The sequence below is a fragment of the Mirounga angustirostris genome, unplaced genomic scaffold, assembly GCF_029215605.1.
Source record: "Mirounga angustirostris isolate CCGP_5_RB_7025 unplaced genomic scaffold, mMirAng1.0.hap1 SCAF_3, whole genome shotgun sequence".
NCBI lineage: Eukaryota > Metazoa > Chordata > Mammalia > Carnivora > Phocidae > Mirounga > Mirounga angustirostris.
This window is the reverse complement of record NW_026991711.1, coordinates 594,932-612,739: the sequence shown is the minus strand read 5'-3', so window position 1 is coordinate 612,739 and position 17,808 is coordinate 594,932. Positions and strand designations below refer to the sequence as shown.

Here is a 17,808-nt window from a genome sequence, read left to right as displayed (position 1 = left end):
ATTTCCCTTAAACATTGCTTTGGTGCCTCCTTGAAAGGCTAAGCACTGGCTGACCTGTGGCTCTCTCATCGCCACCTGGACTAGCCCCCGAAATGGGTCTGTTTTCGATTTCTTCCTTGGTTCCCACTTTGGTTCCATCTGGACCTATTTTCCTGCGTCCTCAGCACAACAGATCTCAGCCCTTCCAGCCAGCAGCCCTCACTGACACCCACACACCTCCTCTCCCTCGCCCTGTGGGTCCCAGGCCCCCACCCCCTACCCCAACAGGCTCCAGACCACACACCTCCTCTCCCTCGCCCGGTGGGTCCCAGGCCCCCACCCCCCACCCCAACAGGTTCCAGACCACACACCTCCTCTCCCTTGCCCTGTGGGTCCCAGGCCCCCACCCATCCACCCCAACAGGCTCCAGACCACACACCTCCTCTCCCTTGCCCTGTGGGTCCCAGGCCCCCACCCCCCACCCCAACAGGTTCCAGACCACACACCTCCTCTCCCTCGCCCTGTGGGTCCCAGGCCCCCACCCATCCACCCCAACAGGCTCCAGACCACTTTATGCCCATTTCTTTGTCTATCAGCCAAAGGAGGTTGTTAGACTAGATGGTTCTCCGCTGCTGTGGGGAGTCTTTTTTCCTATAAGGACACCAAAGAGAAAGAAGAGCACACGGAGGAAGGAAGGCAGCCGGGGCAGAGAGAAATCACAGACACACCTGCGCTGCCCAGCAGGGGCCCCTCAGCAGGTCGCCCGGAGGGGCTTGAGGGGCCCACCCCGCAGGGATGCACCGCCCCTGTGGCCAGATCGCCCAGTCCTTGAAAGAAGCCAGAAATCTGGAACTCTGTAAAGAATCCTGTGAGCTGTGAATGTTGGCAACATTCTTTGCTTTTATTTTTCCTTCTTAATCTTGGATAGGGCAAACCATCCATTTGCAGCTTTCCTACTAAGAGATGTTTTCTGGGCTTTTACAACTAAGATTTTGTTTTATATATTTATACTGAAATACAGAAAATGCCAGGCAGAAGAAAGAGTGCTTATAAATTTCACCGCTAAAAATAACTATATAAAGTGAGAAGGGGAAGCAGTCCCAAGATCTCCAGTCTCTGGTCTGACCGGAGTCCGGATACCAAAGGGGAGCAGGGCCAGCGAGGGCTGACGTGATCCTCAGGGGCCAGACGTGCAGGGCCAAGCGGGCAGAGGTGGGGATTGAAGTAACGCTGAGATGTCTCCGGCGGAAGAAGCCGGGCAGTCAGGACCTCCGGCCCCCACAGCCGCGCTGCTGTGTGCTTGGCTCACTACGCTCATGGGCTGAACATCAGCTCGTGGGCTGCTCATGCAGCCTCGCCCGGCCGAGGACAGACATCTCCCCGGAAGAAGTGGCGACTCCGCCCAGATCTGGTGCTTACCATCCTCTCTAGCCTCTTCCTTTGTGTTTTCTCTTATACGTGTGTGCTGTGCACGTGCGCTTTGAGTCTGTTGCTTCCCAGCTGGCAGTGGGGTGGGCATGAGGGACGTTCTACCTCATTCACGGTCAGTGCTGCTTATTATCCTGTCCTGGGCTACACATCCCTGTTTGGTCTCCTGCTTTCGGACCTTGAGCTGTGTTTCCGTTTTTTGTTGGTGTAAACCCTGATGCTGAGTGTGCCCCCGGGCACACCCTAGAAGCAGCATGGCTGGGCAGTAGGGTATGGGAATACGCAACCTAATAAAATAATGCCAAGTTATTTTCAAAAGTGACAGCATCAGTTTACGTCCCTACTAGCTGTGCGTAAGGAATGCGATTGATCCACAGGCTTTCCAATACTTGCTATTGTCAGACTCCTTTAGATTTGCACATCAAATGGGTATAAACCGATTTCTGCTTGTGGTCTTCGTTTGCATTTCCCTGATAATTAACGAGACCAAGAATCAATTCAAAGGTATACATATTGGCCAATTTACAATACTGACTCTGTCAATCCATGAGTGTAGCGGATCCTTCCATTTACTTAATTCTTCTTTAGTTTTTGTAGACTTCTGTGAAGAGGTCTTATGTATTTCTTTCATTAACTTTATTCCTAGGTATTTTACATTTTTGATCTATTGCCGAATGGCACTTTAAAAAGCTTTCTACTGTAGTATAGCGCAGCTACATAAAGGTGCGAATATCACAGGTTTACAGCTTAATGAATTTTCACTGAACACGCCTATTTAACCTACACCCAGCTCAGGAAGTACACCCTTACCAGCATCCAAAGACCCTGCATAGAAGGATCTTCTCTAACATCCATTTCTTTTTTTTCTTTTTAAGATTTTATTTATTTATTTATTAGAGAAAGAGCAGCGAGAGAGAGAGAGCGCACACTAGCAGCAGGGAGGGCAGAGGGAGAGGGAGAAGCAGGCTCCCCACTGAGCAGGGAGCTGACCTGGGACTTGATCCCAGGACACTGGGATCATGACCTGAGCCGAAGGCAGTCGTTTAACCGCTTAACTGCCTGAGCCACCCAGGCGCCCCTCTTCCATTCATTTCTGCCCCCACAAGTAACCACAGGTGACCTGGCTTACTTTTTTGCTTACTTGGTATTTTGTAGGAATGGACTCACACAAAATGTAGTCTTTTGGGTCAGGCAACTTCTGCTCAAAGCAGTGAGGAAGTTGACCCAAATGTCGCCCGTGGTCATGGACATTCCTTCCACGTGTGCCCGTATCTCTGCTTTTCCTTCTGTGCGGGGGCATTGGGCAGGTGCCACCGGGCCTTTGCATACAGCGCCCCCGGAAGGGCTCCAGATGCCTTTGGTAGACATGCGCACTTACTGTTCTTGGATACATTCTTGCAATGCATCTGCTGCATCACAGAGCGCCTGTATGCTTGACTTCATTAGAAGACGCCGAGCAGTTCTCCGAAGAGATTCTAACATTTCACTCCTAGCAGCAAGGTATGACAGTCCCAGTTGTACCACATTTTTACCAACAGTTTTTATTATCAACCCCTTGGTTTTGGGTGTGAAATGGTATCCCGCCATGGTTTCAATTTGCATTTTCCTGATTGCTAAGGAAGTTGGGAACATTTCCACATGCTTCTTAGCCATTCAGATTTCTTCTTGAATGTAGTTAACATAGTTCCAGTTTTTTGACAATTTTAACAGAGTTCTTTATGTTTTATTTATTGATTCGTAGTTGTTCTTTGCATGTTCTGGATATGAGTTTTTATCAGACTTATCTATTGTGAATATATTTCCCAGTCTGTGGATGTCTTCTAAACTTGCTTTCGACGAGCAACAGTTTTAGCTTTTGATAAAGTCCAGTTTACACATTTTTTTTTCTTTTGTGGTTAGTGCCATATTTGTCCTATTTTAAAAACACTTGCCTATCCCAAGGGCCTGTTTTCTTCTGGAAAATTTAAATTTAACTTTCAGAAATTATTTTTTGAGCTTGGTATGAGTACAGATCAAAGTTTATTTTTTTCCATATGGAAATCTAGTAGATTCAGCACCATTTATAGGAAAGACTTTCCTTTCCCTGTTGAATTACATCGATGCCTTTTTTGAAAATCAAGTAACTGTAAACATGTGGGTCTGTTGGGATTTTTCTTTCTTTTTTTTTTTTTTTTAAAGATTTTATTTATTTATTTGACAGAGATATACACAGCGAGAGGGGAACACAAGCAGGGGTAGTGGGAGAGGGAGAAGCAGGCTTCCCGCCGAGCAGGGAGCCCGATGCGGGGCTTGATCCCAGGACCCCGGGATCACGACCTGAGCCGAAGGCAGACGCTCAACGACTGAGCCACCCGGGCGCCCCTGTTGGGATTTTTCTGTTCCGTCTCCTTGATCTGTTTATTTTGTGCCACACCACATTGTCTTAATGTGGCATCAAAACCTAGTAATGCAAATCCCTCAACAGTATTGTTCTTCAAGATTGTCTTGATATTACAAAGTATTTGTATTAAATATAAATGTTGAAATCAGATTGTCACTGGAAACTCTGAAAATACACGGAAATTAAACCACACATTCCTAAATAACACATGGACGAAGGAAGAAATCTCAAGAGAAATTTGAAAGTGTTTTGAACTAAATGAAAATGAAAACACAACCTACCTCACTTGTGGTATGCAGCAAAAGCAGTGCTTAGAGGGAACGGACAGCAGTGAGCGCCCCCAGTCAAGAAGAAGAAAGATTTAAAACCAGTAACCTAAGCTCTCACCTTGGAAAACTGGAAAAAGAAGAGCAAATTACATCCAAAGTAGGCAGAAGAAAGTAAATAACAAAAACTAGACCAGATGTCAATGCAATTGAAAACAGGAGGACATCAATAGAGAAAATCAATGAAACCAAAAGCTGTTTCTTTGAAAATATCAATAAAATCATAAAATTCTAGCTGGGCTAAGAAAAAAAAAAAAGAGAGAAGACACAAATTACTAATACCAGAAATGAAAGAAGGGACATCGCTACAGATCCATGGACATTAAAAGGATAAGAAAGGAATGTTATGGGGGCACCTGGGTGGCTCAGCCGGTTGAGTGTCTGCCTTCAGATCATGAACCCCGTGTCCTGGGATTGAGCCCCACACTGGACTCCCTGCTCAGCGGAGAGTCTGCTTCTCCCCCTCCCTCTGCTGCTCCCCCTGCATGTGCTCTGTCAAATAAATAAAATCTTTAAAAAAAAAAGGAATGTTATGAACAATTCCTTGCTCACAGACCCACAGATGTGATAACCCAGATGAACTAATTACTTAAAAGACACTGTAGTGTTAAGTGACTGACATTAAGCTTTTTTTCCTCTTTTTTAAAATTTAAAATCAATTTAGTTAACATACAGTGTATTATTAGTTTCAGAGGTCGAGTTCAGTGATTCATCAGTTGCACGTAACACCCAGTGCTCATTCCATCACAGGCCCTCCTTCATGCCCATCCCCCAGTTACCCCCTCCCCCCCCACCCCCCTCCCCTCCAGCAACCCTCGGTCTGTTTCCTAGAGTTAAGAGTCCCTTACGGTTTGTTTCCCTCTCTGATTTCATCTTATTTTATTTTTCCTTCCTTTCCCCTATGTTTATCTGTTTTTTTTTTCTTAAATTCCACATAGGAATGAAATCATATGGTATTTGTCTTTCTCTGACTGACTTATTTCACTTAGTCTAATACCCTCTAGTTCCATCCACACGGTAGTGGCAGGCAGAGGATTAAGCAGGCGACCCACTGAGCAAGGAGTCCAATGTAGGACTCGATCCCAGGACCCTGGGATCATGACCTGAGCCACAGGCTTAACTGACTGAGCCACCCAGGCGTCCCAGGATTTCATTCTTTTTGATGGCTGAGTAATAATCCATTGTGTGTATATACACAACATCTTTATCCATTCATCCGACATCAAGTTTTCCATTGCTGAGGCATCCATTTCAAAAGACAGCTATCTTGAATAAGCATATCTCCACCTGTATGACACAGCTACCAGCGCCCCCCAAAAAAACAAACAGATAAGGAACTATGTCATCCCCAAACATGAAGGTCCCTCTTTCAGAAAGCTCTGGGTAACCCAGATAACTGTTTGAATGACCCCATCTCTCCCTTCTGTGCCCTAATTCCCACTCTTATGCATTAAGTTATAGCCAATAAAGAACTTAGGTATAAATGTAACAAAATATGTATAGAATCTACATGAGAAAAACTATAGAACTCTGATGAAAGATATCAAAGAACTATAAATAAATGGAGAGATATTCATGTTCATGAATCAGAAGCCTCATTCATAACGTCAGGATGTAGTTCTTTCCAACTTTAACTATAGATTCAGTGCAATCCCAATCAAAGTCCCAGCAAATTTTTGTGTAGACATTGGCAAACTGATTCTAACATTTATATGTAGAGGCAAAAGACTCAGAATAGCCAAAACAATGTTGAAGGAGAAGAACAAAGTTCGAGGACTGACACTATCCAACTTCAAGACCTCCTGTAAAGCTACAGTAATCAAGACTGTGGTATTAGCAGAAGAATAGACAAATAGATCAATGGGACAGAATAGAGAGCCCAGAAATAGACCCACATAAATACATATATGGCAAATAAGCATAATGAAAAGATGCTCCACATATGTCATTAGGAAATTGCAAATTAACACAACAATGAGATTCCACTACATACCTGTTAGAATGGCCAAAATCTAACACTGACAACACCGATGCTGATAAGGATGCAGGACAATAGGAACTCTCATTCCTTGCTGCTGGGAATGCAAGATACAGCACTTTGGAAGACAGTTTGGCCGTCACTGACAAAACTAAACATACTCTTACCACAGACCCGGCAATCATGCTCTTTGATAGTCACCCAAATGAGTTGAAAACATGTCCACACAATAACTTGCACATACATGTTTATAGCAGCTTTGTTCTTAATTGCCAAACCTGGAAGCAACTAAGATGTCCTTCAGTAGGTGAAGGTATAAAAAGACTGTGGTACATCCAGACAATTGACTGTTATTTAGTGCTGAAAGTAAATAGGCTATCAAGCCTTATTGCTAAGGGAAAGAAACCAGTCTGAAAGGCTACATACTGTAAGGTTCCAAGTATATGACATTCTGGAAAAGGCAAAACTGTAGAGACAGTGAAAAGGTCAATAGTTGCCAAGACTTAGTAGGGAGGGAGGATGAAGAAGTGGAATACAGAAGCTTTTTAGGGCAGCATCAGTGTGATTCTATACATGTCATTTTACATTTGCCAAAACTATAGAATGTACAAGACCAAGTGTGGACCCCAATGTAAACCATGGACTTTGGGTGATTATGCTGTGCCAATGCACTTTCACTGATTTTAGCAAATGTACCACTGTGGTACAGAATTTGGGTAGTGGGGGGTGGGTAGTGACTCTGCCCATTTAAAATTTGGGCAGAATTTGTGTGTAGGTGCAGGGCAGAGGGTATATGAGAACTTTCTGTACTTTCTGCTCAGTTTTGCTATGAACTTAAAATTGCTATAAAAGTGAAGTCTATTTTTCCCCCAAAATCAGGTTTCTAATTTCTTCCAAAATAATGTTGAGATTTTGATTGAGATGGTATTGTCTATAGGTTAGTTTGGAAAGAATGGGCATCTTAATAATACTGAGTCTCCCAATCCAAGAATATGATATATCTCCAAAGTGTCGGGTCTACTTTAGATTTTTTAAGCAATGTTTTATATTTTTTCTATAGATCTTTGTACATCTAAATTAATTCCCAATAAGCTGATATTCTTCATGCTATTTTAAACAATATTTAAAATTGTTTTCCAATAGTTTGTTGTTATATAGAAACATTGATTTTATTGCACAGGTCTTATTTCTAGAGAATCTGCTAAATTTACTGGTTAGTTTTAGTAGATTCCTGTGATATTCCATATATGCAATCATATCATCTAGGAATAAAGACAGTTTAAGTTCTTCCTTTTCAATATTTATGCCTCAATTTCTTTTTCTTGCCTTATTGCACTGGTTAGAACCTTCTGATTAATGTTGAACAGAATGGGATGTTTCTCCCAACTATTTTGAAAGTTTCAAAGTACAGTGAGTTTGATGGGGTGCCTGGGTGGCTCTGTCGGTTAAGCGTCTGACTGCAGCTCAGGTCATGATTTCAGGGTCCTGGGATGGAGCCCTGCATTGGGCTCTCACTCAGTGGGGAGTCTGCTTGTCCCTCTCCTTCCTCTGCCCCCCCCACTCATGTTCTCTCTCTCAAAGAAATAAAATCTTTTAAAAAATACAGTGAAGTTGAGCAAATAGTAAAATACACACCCATATCTAAACAACTGTTATCATTATTCCCCCGACTCTCTCTTTCTCTCTCTCCTCCTCCTCCTCTCCCATCTGAAAGACACACATACATTTTCTCCCCAACCATCCAAAAGTAAAGTATTGGCATCATGATGCTTAGTAACTCAGTTCATCACCATGCCACTTGTCATACTGAGCAAAATAACAATGTCTTCTCTTATTTAATTTTTGGAACATATGTAATCTTCCCCAATTGTCCTTTATAGCTTTTTTAAAGAAAATAGTTTTATTGAGCTATAATTCAGATGCCATCAAATTCACCGATTTAAAATGTACAATTCAATGGTTTTTGGTATATTATATTTTCTAAAATTGTAGTAAAATATACATCATAAAATTTGCCTTTTGCCTATTTTTTTTATAAAGATTTTATTTATTTATTTGAGAGCGAGAATGAGAAAGAGAGAGCATGAGAGGGGGAGGGTCAGAGGGAGAAGCAGACTCCCTGCCGAGCGGGGAGCCCGATGCGGGACTCGATCCCGGGACTCCAGGATCATGACCTTAGCCGAAGGCAGTCGCTTAACCAACTGAGCCACCCAGGCGCCCCATCCTTTTGCCTATTTTTAAGTGTACAATTCAATGGTATTAATTAAACTCACAATGTTGTGTAACCATTACTACTACCTATTTCAAAACTTTGCATCACCCAAAACAGAAACTCTATGACTATTAAACAGTACCTCTCCCCATTCTCTACTACCCTCAGTCACTGGTAACCACTAATCTACTTTATGTCTCTATTAAGTTGCCTATTCTAGATATTTCATATAAGTAGAACCATACCCTGTTTGCCATTTTGTGTCTTACTTATTGCACTTAATATAGTATTTTCAAGGTTCATCCATGTTGTAGCATGTGTCAGAATTTCATTCCTTTATATGGTTGAATAATATTCCATTTTGCATATTTACACCACATTTTTTTATCCACTCACCTGCTGATGGGCACTGAGGTTCTTTCCTCCTTTTGACTATTGTGAATAATGCTGCAATGAACATTGGCATAGACATATCTAAAGATATACTTGTGTGTGTGTGTATAGTTCTATTAATGTGATGTGTTACATTAATTGATTCTCTTATGGTGAAAAATATTTGCATCCTTGGAATAAATCCCACTTGGTCATGGTGTATAATTTGATGAAAGATATGACTATAAATCCAAGAAGCCCAATGAACTCCAAGTGGGATAAACTCAGAGACCCACATTGAAACACATTATAATCAAACTCAAAGACAAAGACATAGAATCTTTAAAGCAATGAGATGTGACTCATCACTTACAAGGGATCCTTAGTAAGACTAACAGCCAATTTCTTATCAGAAGCCATGGATGCCAGAAGGCAGAAGGATGACATACTTAAAATGTTGGTAGAAAAACCCCAAACAACCTGCCAATCAAGGATTCTGTATCTGGAAAAACTTTGCTTCAAAAATAAGGGAGAAAGTAAGACATTTCCAGATAGACAAAAGCAGAAAGAGTTTATTTCCACTAGAGCTGTCCCACAAGAGATGCTGCAGAGAAACCCTTCAGGTTGGGACAGAAGGACACTAGACATAGCCAGAGGCCATGTGAAGAAACAAAGACCACTGGTAAGGGTGAATACATGGGCAAATTATTGTATTCATGGTTTGTAGCTCCACTTTTAATTTCCTGTCTGATTTAACAGACAAATGCATAAAAGAATTATAAATCTATGTATTGAGCAAATAAGGTATACTTGTGTAAATGGATCAAAAAACATAGATTGGTAGAATGGATAACAAGCAGGATCCAGTTATATGCTGCCTAGAAGACTTGATCTTAATCTAAGGACTCATAGATTGAAAGTGAGAGAATGGAAAACGATTTTACTCACAATTGGTGACCAAAAGAGAATGAAGTGACTATGCTAATATCAGACAAGATAGATTTTAGCAAAAAATTGTTACAAGAGGGGCGCCTGGGTGGCTCAGTTGGTGAAGCGCCTGGCCCTTGATTTCCAGATAGACAAAAGCAGAAAGAGTTTATTTCCTCAGGTCATGATCTCTGGGTTGTGGGATCGAGCCCCGCGCTGGGCTCCACACTCAGTGGGGAGTCTGCTTTCGATTCTCTCCCTCTGCCCCTCCCCTGGCTCACACACATGCACATGCGCACGCGCTCTCTCTCTCTCTCAGATATATAAATCTTTAAAAAATGGTTACATGAGACAAAGGACATTCTGTAATGATCATAATAATGTAATGTGACTGTGATAAAGGGTGAGTTCACAAGAAGATATAACAATTATAAATACAAATATATACACTAGGGGCACCGGGCTGGCTCAGTCGAAGAACATGTGAGTTCAAGCCCCACGTGGGGTGTAGAGACTACTAAATAAATAAAACTTAAAAAACAAATACACATATATACACATTAGACATCAGTGCTTCTAAATAAAGGCAGCAAGCCCTGACAGCTTAAGGGAGACATAGGAGTTCTACAACAACATAGGGGACCTCGACGTCCCACCTCCAGCAATGGGCACAACACCAGACAGAAGGCCAGCAAGAACTTGGAGGCCCTGCACCACACTACAGACCGATTGGACCTAACTCAGCCTAGCAACATCAGCACACACATTTGTCTCCAGCGCTCATGCAACCTTCTCCAGGGTTAGGTGCCCAGGACTCTGTGTACCCTGTGTGAACCAGCAGCGCACTGAAGAGGAGCCTCGCTTGCAGTCTGTCCATCTCCGTGCCCCTAGGTTCTTATCAACCCAAAAGCAGGTTGCAAACTGAAAAATTTTAAGCAGGGAGGAGCACGATCATCCATTTTTAAAATATCACTCTGGGGCGCCTGGGTGGCTCAGTCATTATGCGTCTGCCTTTGGCTCAGGTCATGGTCCCAGGGTCCTGGGATCGAGCCCCACATCGGGCTCCCTGCTCGGTGGGAAGCCTGCTTCTCCCTCTCCCGCTCCCCCTGCTTGTGTTCCCTCTCTCTCTCTCTGTCAAATAAATAAATAAATAAATAAATAAATAGATAAATAAATAAATAAATAAATAAAAGAAATCCGCTCTCATTAACTATTGGCAGGAGGCAGGTGCCACCCTCCTCCATCGCCCCCCCCCCCCGGGAAGTGTCACCACCACCAGAAGCTAGAGCACTGGAGGAAGCCCACCCATTCCCAGGCTTCTGTACACGATTTTGACTCTAGAACAGCAGTTCCATTTAGACCAGTTTAAACCATTCTGGTCTCCGAGGCACAGTTTTCATGTTGGTGCTCCTGCCCCAGCCAGGTCGAGGGGGGCAGCTCAGCTTCCCTGGCTTCTGCGTGTTGCTTCTGAGCCCAGATTGTCTGCAAATCTGCCTGTCCTATTTTAGCAATCCTCTATCTTATTCATCTGTACAATATCAGCAATCAGAGTTTGGGGAGGAATGCAGGAGAGGTAAAACTTATGAAACTGTTGTTTGTCTTCTTACCAAAGATCTCTATTTCTCTCTATTTCTCAGCTGAATTTGAGCATCAGAGAGTCTGAGATTACTTATCTGAGGCCATTTGGCTTACCTTTTCATGTCAGCTTCATTGTAGCAGGTGGGCTGGAAGGCCCCTCTCCTCATCTGCAAGATCAGCAGACAGGTAGCAGAGAAATGACCAAAGGCCTTTGGTTGTACATGAAGTCAAGTTTCCCAAAACCCGTGCTGAAGGCTTCCGTGATGGTAACTGGATTCTATGGAGGAAGGACGTGACATAAGGACAACATGGGCATTTCCACCTCACATTGTAGGATTCCATAGAAAATAATCTTGTTGCCGTCTTAGCCAGGGTGGTGTGGTCTCCCAGGAGGAGCCTTTCAGAAGGGCTGTGGGGTTAAATGACAAAGACCGAGGGGGATTTCTCGCATTGTAGAAGCCAGAGAGCACTGCAGGCAAAGGGTAAATAAAGGAAAAGGGTCTGAACAGTAAACAGGCTGGTGAGATCAACTTGAGTGAACTGGATGCCATGGTCTAGAATTTGTCAGATCTGAGAAGTAATTTCCAAAGGACCGTGGCTTCAGCCTGCAAATGCTCATGCAAGTCTTTTAAGATGTGAATAAATGCTGGTAGCCTAATATACAAGACGGTCCAGTACTGGACCTCTTCCCAAGAAATTTGACCAGAAATTTTCAAAATGAATCATGATGTAAGAAGAGTAAGGATGTCTCCACTTGTCTAGGAGGTGGGGTGGGGGCTGCAGAATTTCTCGGTCAATGGGGCTTAGAAGCCGTGGCCTCTCTGGAGAGGGCCAGGGGATTTATCTTGAGGTTGAGCAAGCACACTGATTTAGTGGTATTTTATGATACCCACAAATAAGCAGAACAAAGTTTTCTAAAAATTTTAGCAAAGAATGAGAAAATGTCCCTTGTCCACATTAGAACATTCTCCTATATAACTTCCTTGAGCCCCTGTCCCCATCCCTGTCTTCCCATGTCTTGATGTCACCATATTGTGATCCAAGAAGGTGGAAAACAGGAAGGCTGGAGATAGGACCGTGTCATCAAGGAGGGAAATCGGACATTTAACGAACGCTCAGAATTTCAATTTTCAAGGGGTTAGAACACATTCTCTCTTAAAAAGAACAGTTTAATGGGGTGGGGAGTTTGGGGGTAAGGGTTTGTATCGCCCCCTAAGACTCAACAGGGCAGGCCCACAAAGAAAGAGGAAGCTTTTGGGAGATGTGGAATTTTCCCAGGAAGGATCTAATCACCTTGTTCTAATAAACACAGAACAGTACTGCGGGTGATGACACAGGGCTGAACGGCAGCCCCTGAGAAGGGGCCAGGTGAACACCCAAACGTCGCGCTTCCTGAACCCATGCTGCAGATACAGAGTGGGTACTGAAGGGTCAGGTGGATGCAGGCACTTGCAGGCTCATTACCCATCAACAAGGTCGCATTTCTTCAATCCAGAAGAGACTTCAAGGGAGTGCAGCAGCCGAAAATACTTGGATCTGCACCCAAAAATTTTAGAAATTCTGCTACATTTTAACACAGAAATGAGGGTTCTGTGGTATGATTATAGAGTCAAAAAATAAAAACCCCAACCAACTTTTTGCCCTTTTCCCAAGAAAAACCAGAGCCTCTTGAGCTGTTACCTGCTGTGGGAGCTCTTGCGAATTTGGCATATTTCAACAGTGATTTCTGTGCAGACATTACTTAGAATATTAGGGGTAGTTATCCCGTGTGAATGTTGTTGAATTACTGGAATCTTTTTTTTTTTTTTTTAAGATTTTTAAAATTTATTTGACAGATCACAAGTAGGCAGAGGAAGAGGCAGAGGGAGAAACAGGCTCCCTACTGAGCAGGGAGCCCGATGCAGGGCTATCCCAGGACCCCGAGATAATGACCTGAGCCGAAGGCAGATGCCTGACTGAGCCACCCAGGCGCCACTAGAATTACTGGAATCTTGAATTCGTGGGGAGAGGTTTAGGATTCTGTACTCTGATCCTGTTTCTTCCTGAGCCCCCAGCTCTTACTGAGAGGCTTGCTGCCCTGTGTACTTGGGTCCAAGGGCTGGGAGTGGGGCTTCCAGCTGCTGCCTGGGGGTGAATATTCAAATACCATAAAAAATAAAGAGATACTGTGCAAGGAGAATGGAGGTAGGACACATGACCACTAGAGGGACAACATGAAGGGTGCGGGTTCCGACACCCCAGGGACCTGCTAAGGGGCCAAGAGTGGTATAAACTGCACCAGCAGAGAAATAAGACCATTCTGCAGGCAGGAATGTGCAGGATTTTGCCTCTCCCCCATTACCCTTTGGTGCCCATTCTGTGCTAATCTGCACAAAGGCACCTATTTCTGCTGTCTTCAAGAAACCAACGCTGAGCCCAGTGTTAGCAGAAGAGGCCGGTTGGCAGAGAAGTAGGAGTGGACCCGAACCGTGCTGGGGAGTAATGGAGTAACAGCGGCCCTCACCGTGGAGAGAGGCCTTTGCTCTGCTCCTCGTCGCACCTGGCCAGGCAGCCCTGAACTTCCGACTCCAGCCCACCCTCTGCTGGGTCTCTAGTCTGGGAGGTGGAGGGTGGGGTGGGCAATGCCATGGCCCTGCAGGTGGTGGGCTCCAGGGAGGAAGAGTCTCCAGGACTCAGGGTCCACCAGGCCCACCCAGTGATGGAGAGCAAACAGGCCGCCTGATTTCCCTCCTGAGCACCCCACGGGGATGCGGAGGATCAGGTGTAGGCGGGGCGTAGGCATGGAGACCGCTGGCCCTCCAGGTGGACAGGGCCTGCTGCGCTGTGTGCATGCACCCCCTATCTTCTCTGTGTACCTACACTTGCACATGGGCTCACTGCACAAACCCAGTCAGCCTTTCTCTTCCACAAGGACGCTTGCACACATGTGCACACACACCGGCCCTTCTTCCTCTGCGTCTGTACATCCACACCTGCACACAGCTGGCCTCTATCCAAGTGTGCACACACCTCTGCCCTCTCCTCCAAGGACATGCACCCCTGCATGTGCACACCCCCAGCCCCCTCTCCGCATAAACACCTGTGCGCACAAGATCTACCCTCCTTCCCCCTGCACAAACACACACCCACAAATACACCCATGTGCACATGCACACACCTGGCGGCCTCTCTCCCTTGCGCAACCCGTGCATACACACTTGCCCCCCCACCTCTGCACACACCTGGCCCCTCTCCGCGTGTGCGCGCACACCAGCACGAGCACACTCCCGGGCCTTCTCCAGGTGTGCGCACGCCTCCGGCCCCTCTCCAAGCGCGCGCGCACCACGGCCTCCCGGCGCCAGACTTTCCGCCTCCGTCCCCGCCCGGCGCGCACGCGCACACGCACCCGCACCCGCGCGGCCCATCCCCCTCGGAGCGCGCGGGCCGCACCGGCGGGAGGAGGAGGAGGGAGGCGAAGGCGCGAAAAGGCGCGCAGGCGCGCTGCGGGAGCCGGCCCGCCGCCCACGTCACGTCGCCGCGCCGCGCACGTCACGCCGCCCGACGCCCGCTCGCAGGGTGAGCCCCGCGCGCCGGCGCCTCGCAGGGCAGGGACCCCGGGGCCGCGCGCGCCGCCGGGACCCCGCCCGTGCCCGCGCGCCGGAGCGAGCCAGGTGCGGCGGGCCGGGGTCCCGCGGGGGGCGCGGGCGCGCGGGCGCCGCCCCGGTGCCGCCGCCGTCCCGCCGCGTGTGCGGGTCGGCTCCGCGGCTCCCGCGGTGGGCCCCGGGCCCCCCGCGCCCGCGCCGCCGTGGGGGCGCCCGGTGGCTCGGCCCGGCGGGGTCGCGGGCGGGTCGGGAGCCGGGGCCCAGGGCGCGCGGGGGCCGTGCGGGCGGGACTCCCGCGGAGCAGCGGCGCTCGCGCCGGCGGGGGCCGGGCGCCGGGGTCGGCCCGAGCGCGGGGTTCCTGGGGGCCCCGCGGGCGCGGCGCGGGGTGGGGGCGGCGCTGACCCGACTGCCGGTTTCGGCGCGGGAGGCGCGCGCGCGGCGGCGGCGGCGGTCGGGTGACAGGCCGCCGGGCCGGAAGCCCACCTGTCACGGTGGCCGCGGGCGGCCGCGGGCGCGGCGGGCGGCCGGGCCTTTGTGTGGGCCGGTGGGCTGTACCCGCCGTCGGGGCGCGGGCGCCGGTGGGCAGCCGCCCCCAGGCCGCGCCGTGGGTCTGGAAGGGCGGGCGGGCCGCCCCGGGGGCGGGGGCGCCGGGGCCACCGGGGTTCTCACTCTTACTCATTTCTTGTCTTTCCGTCTTTCTTAGCAGCAAAATCCGTTTTCTTCTCTGGAGGGTGAACATTTGTAGCATCGATTGCACGGATCTGGTAACATGGCAAAAGATGTAAGTATGTCTGCGTCGCGCCTCGGCCGTGGCGGTGCGCGGTCCTCCGCGGGGACGGCCGCCGGTCCTGCGGGCGGGGTCTCCCTCTCGGTCTGAGGGTGTGTGTTCAGTGAGGCCGGGCGCTGGGGCCCCGAGCACCTGTTTAGGTGGAGGGCACGCAGTTAGTTCAGCCCCGAGCGCTTGGTTTGGCCTCGTTTTTTTGCCTCAGAAAAATGAAATTTGGTGACTAACGAAATGTGAAAGATCCTACTTCAGCTTTTTCCGTATTTGTCACCAAACTCTAGAATATGTTTGTTCCAAGAAACAGGCTTTTAGGTCCAAAGCCAGTCTGTTTCCTGGGTCCTGTGGCTCTTTGCTGCAGTGTGACCTCAGGCAGCTGTTCCGCGGTCAGCGGTGCCGGGGGCCGCTTAGTGTCTGCTGCCCAGAGTGGACACACGGCCCCGATGAGCGGCACCTGCCTGACCCACGGGCTGTCCTGCATCTTGCAACCCCTCGATAGATGTCCAGCCTGCCCGTCATGCCCCAGAAGGCCTCGCTGGAGGCATGCCCGCGCTCAGCCGCCGTTGGGCACGCGCTGCTGTTAGGCTCCTGCCCTCCAGTGCGGCGTTTCACTTGGCAGAGAGTGTGAGGACACGCACTGCGCCCTGCGTGGTGGGGTTTAAGTTAAAGTCATAATCTGCACACAGTGTGGGGCTGTGGTTATCACCTCTGGTCGCATCTGTTGATGGCTGTGCCCTGTTCCCTGGCATTTGTCCCCCACAGATGCCCGGCAGGTGGTGTGTGCTCAGTAGCAGATGAGGTAGGGGTCTCAGAGGGAGCCTCTGTTGGAGTCAGTGCTGGGGTGAGTGCTCCAGGAAGCCACGTTGATTGACTTTATTAACTGTGTTCGGAGGCTGGGGCACTCCTTGTCGGGAGGCCCTCTTGGAGCCCGTGATGGCCTCTGCAAAGTTCAGGGCAGCCCCCTGGCTGGGTGTCCCTGGAGCTTATAGTGGGTGACACACTGGAGGGTGGAGCGGGGTAGTTGAGGCCGAGAAACGGTGTGAGGAGAAGCAGATGCGAAGGGCCTCTCTGTCCTGGGAGCTGGGGACGTCAGGTGTGGCTGGAACCAGGTCTCAGCAGGGCTGGTGGATCAGGCTGGGATGGGGAGTGTGGTCCAAGGAAAGGCGTTCGGCTTTTCCCCTAACTGCCTTGTTTTTTTAAGTAGGGGTGTGACGTCTGAGTTTGGGAAGAGGGCTCTGGCAGCCAGTGTTGGCGGGAAGCAGCAGGGGTTAATTTAGGAGGTGGCGCTGCAGTTTGAGTAAGTGTAAGATCAAAGCCCATAAGCACAGGCGGGAGCTGAGCCCCTTCCTTGGGTTAAAGGGGGTGGCTGGGTTCCCAACTTTACAGAGCTCTGGGGTTTCTGTGGAAGGCTGGAACGGGCTGCAGTTAGGTTCTGGGGGTCATAGTGAAGGACGACAAATGTAGGGGACAGGTAAGGGTCAGGCAGAATTTGCTGAAGAGGATACAGGAAAATGGCGTGGCAGCTTCCTACCTCCAGTGGAGGTCCAGGGACACCAGCAGGTTTTGGGGGCGCTGGACGGCTTGAGCCTGTTCACTGAGGGTGATGGGGTGGTGGGTGTGGGCAGATTTTAAAGGGCAGGAGCCACCCCTTGAGGGAGAGGGGCAGCCAGCTGGAGGGCCTAGGGAGGGGCAGCAGGCCCGGGGCCGCGATGGCCATCCCGACCGGTGAGCTGTGGGCCACGCCGTGGCCCTGGGCGGGCATCTAGGCATGCAGACCGCTGTTGTAGGCTAACCCCCCGAACTGTGTCTCTGGTGGAGGGGCCTGATGTCATCTTCTGGGAAGACCTGTATCTTTTCACTCATCCTGTTGTGGGCGTGTCTCAGTTTAGAATTGACAAGAGCCAGGCGTGTGGCTCCTGTGTGCAGTATGTCTGCCCCAGTTCTCGGCATGTGGGGACGAGGCGAAATGCCCGAGTCGAGGCCAACCTGCTTGTTCTGTTCATGCGTCCATCCTGTCCATCCTTCGCTGTTTGATGAGTGCCCGTGCCTGGCGGAGAGAGCCAGGTGTGCCATTCAGCTGCTCTCATGAAGCTTGCAGGGGCCGGGGGGCCTGGAGCAATGGGGGTGGAGGGGGCGCTGCGGGCATGGGGGAGGCCTAGGGGTGGGGGTGTTGGGGCAGGAGGGGAGCCAGGGGTATGGGGGTGCCGCAGGGGTATGAGGGGGCCCTGGGGGCAGGGGGCTGGAGGGGGGGCTGGGACATGGAGGG

At 48.9% G+C, this 17,808-nt stretch overlaps 1 protein-coding gene across 3 annotated transcripts in view; it reads left to right on the top strand.

The window, feature by feature from the left end:
* The first annotated feature begins 14,672 nt into the window (after positions 1–14,672).
* Positions 14,673–17,808, top strand: part of TFDP1 (transcription factor Dp-1) — a 41,378-nt gene continuing 38,242 nt past the window's right edge. Inside the window, exons 1-2 of one of the 3 annotated variants that reach the window (XM_045869765.3) lie at positions 14,673–14,735; positions 15,465–15,542. In XM_045869765.3, the coding sequence (XP_045725721.1) occupies positions 15,531–15,542 (12 nt within the window). In that variant the 5' untranslated portion in view covers positions 14,673–14,735; positions 15,465–15,530. Of the gene's footprint in view, positions 14,831–15,464; positions 15,543–17,808 lie in introns of all 3 variants that reach the window. The other 2 variants (XM_045869764.3, XM_045869763.3) reach the window with 2 other exon arrangements.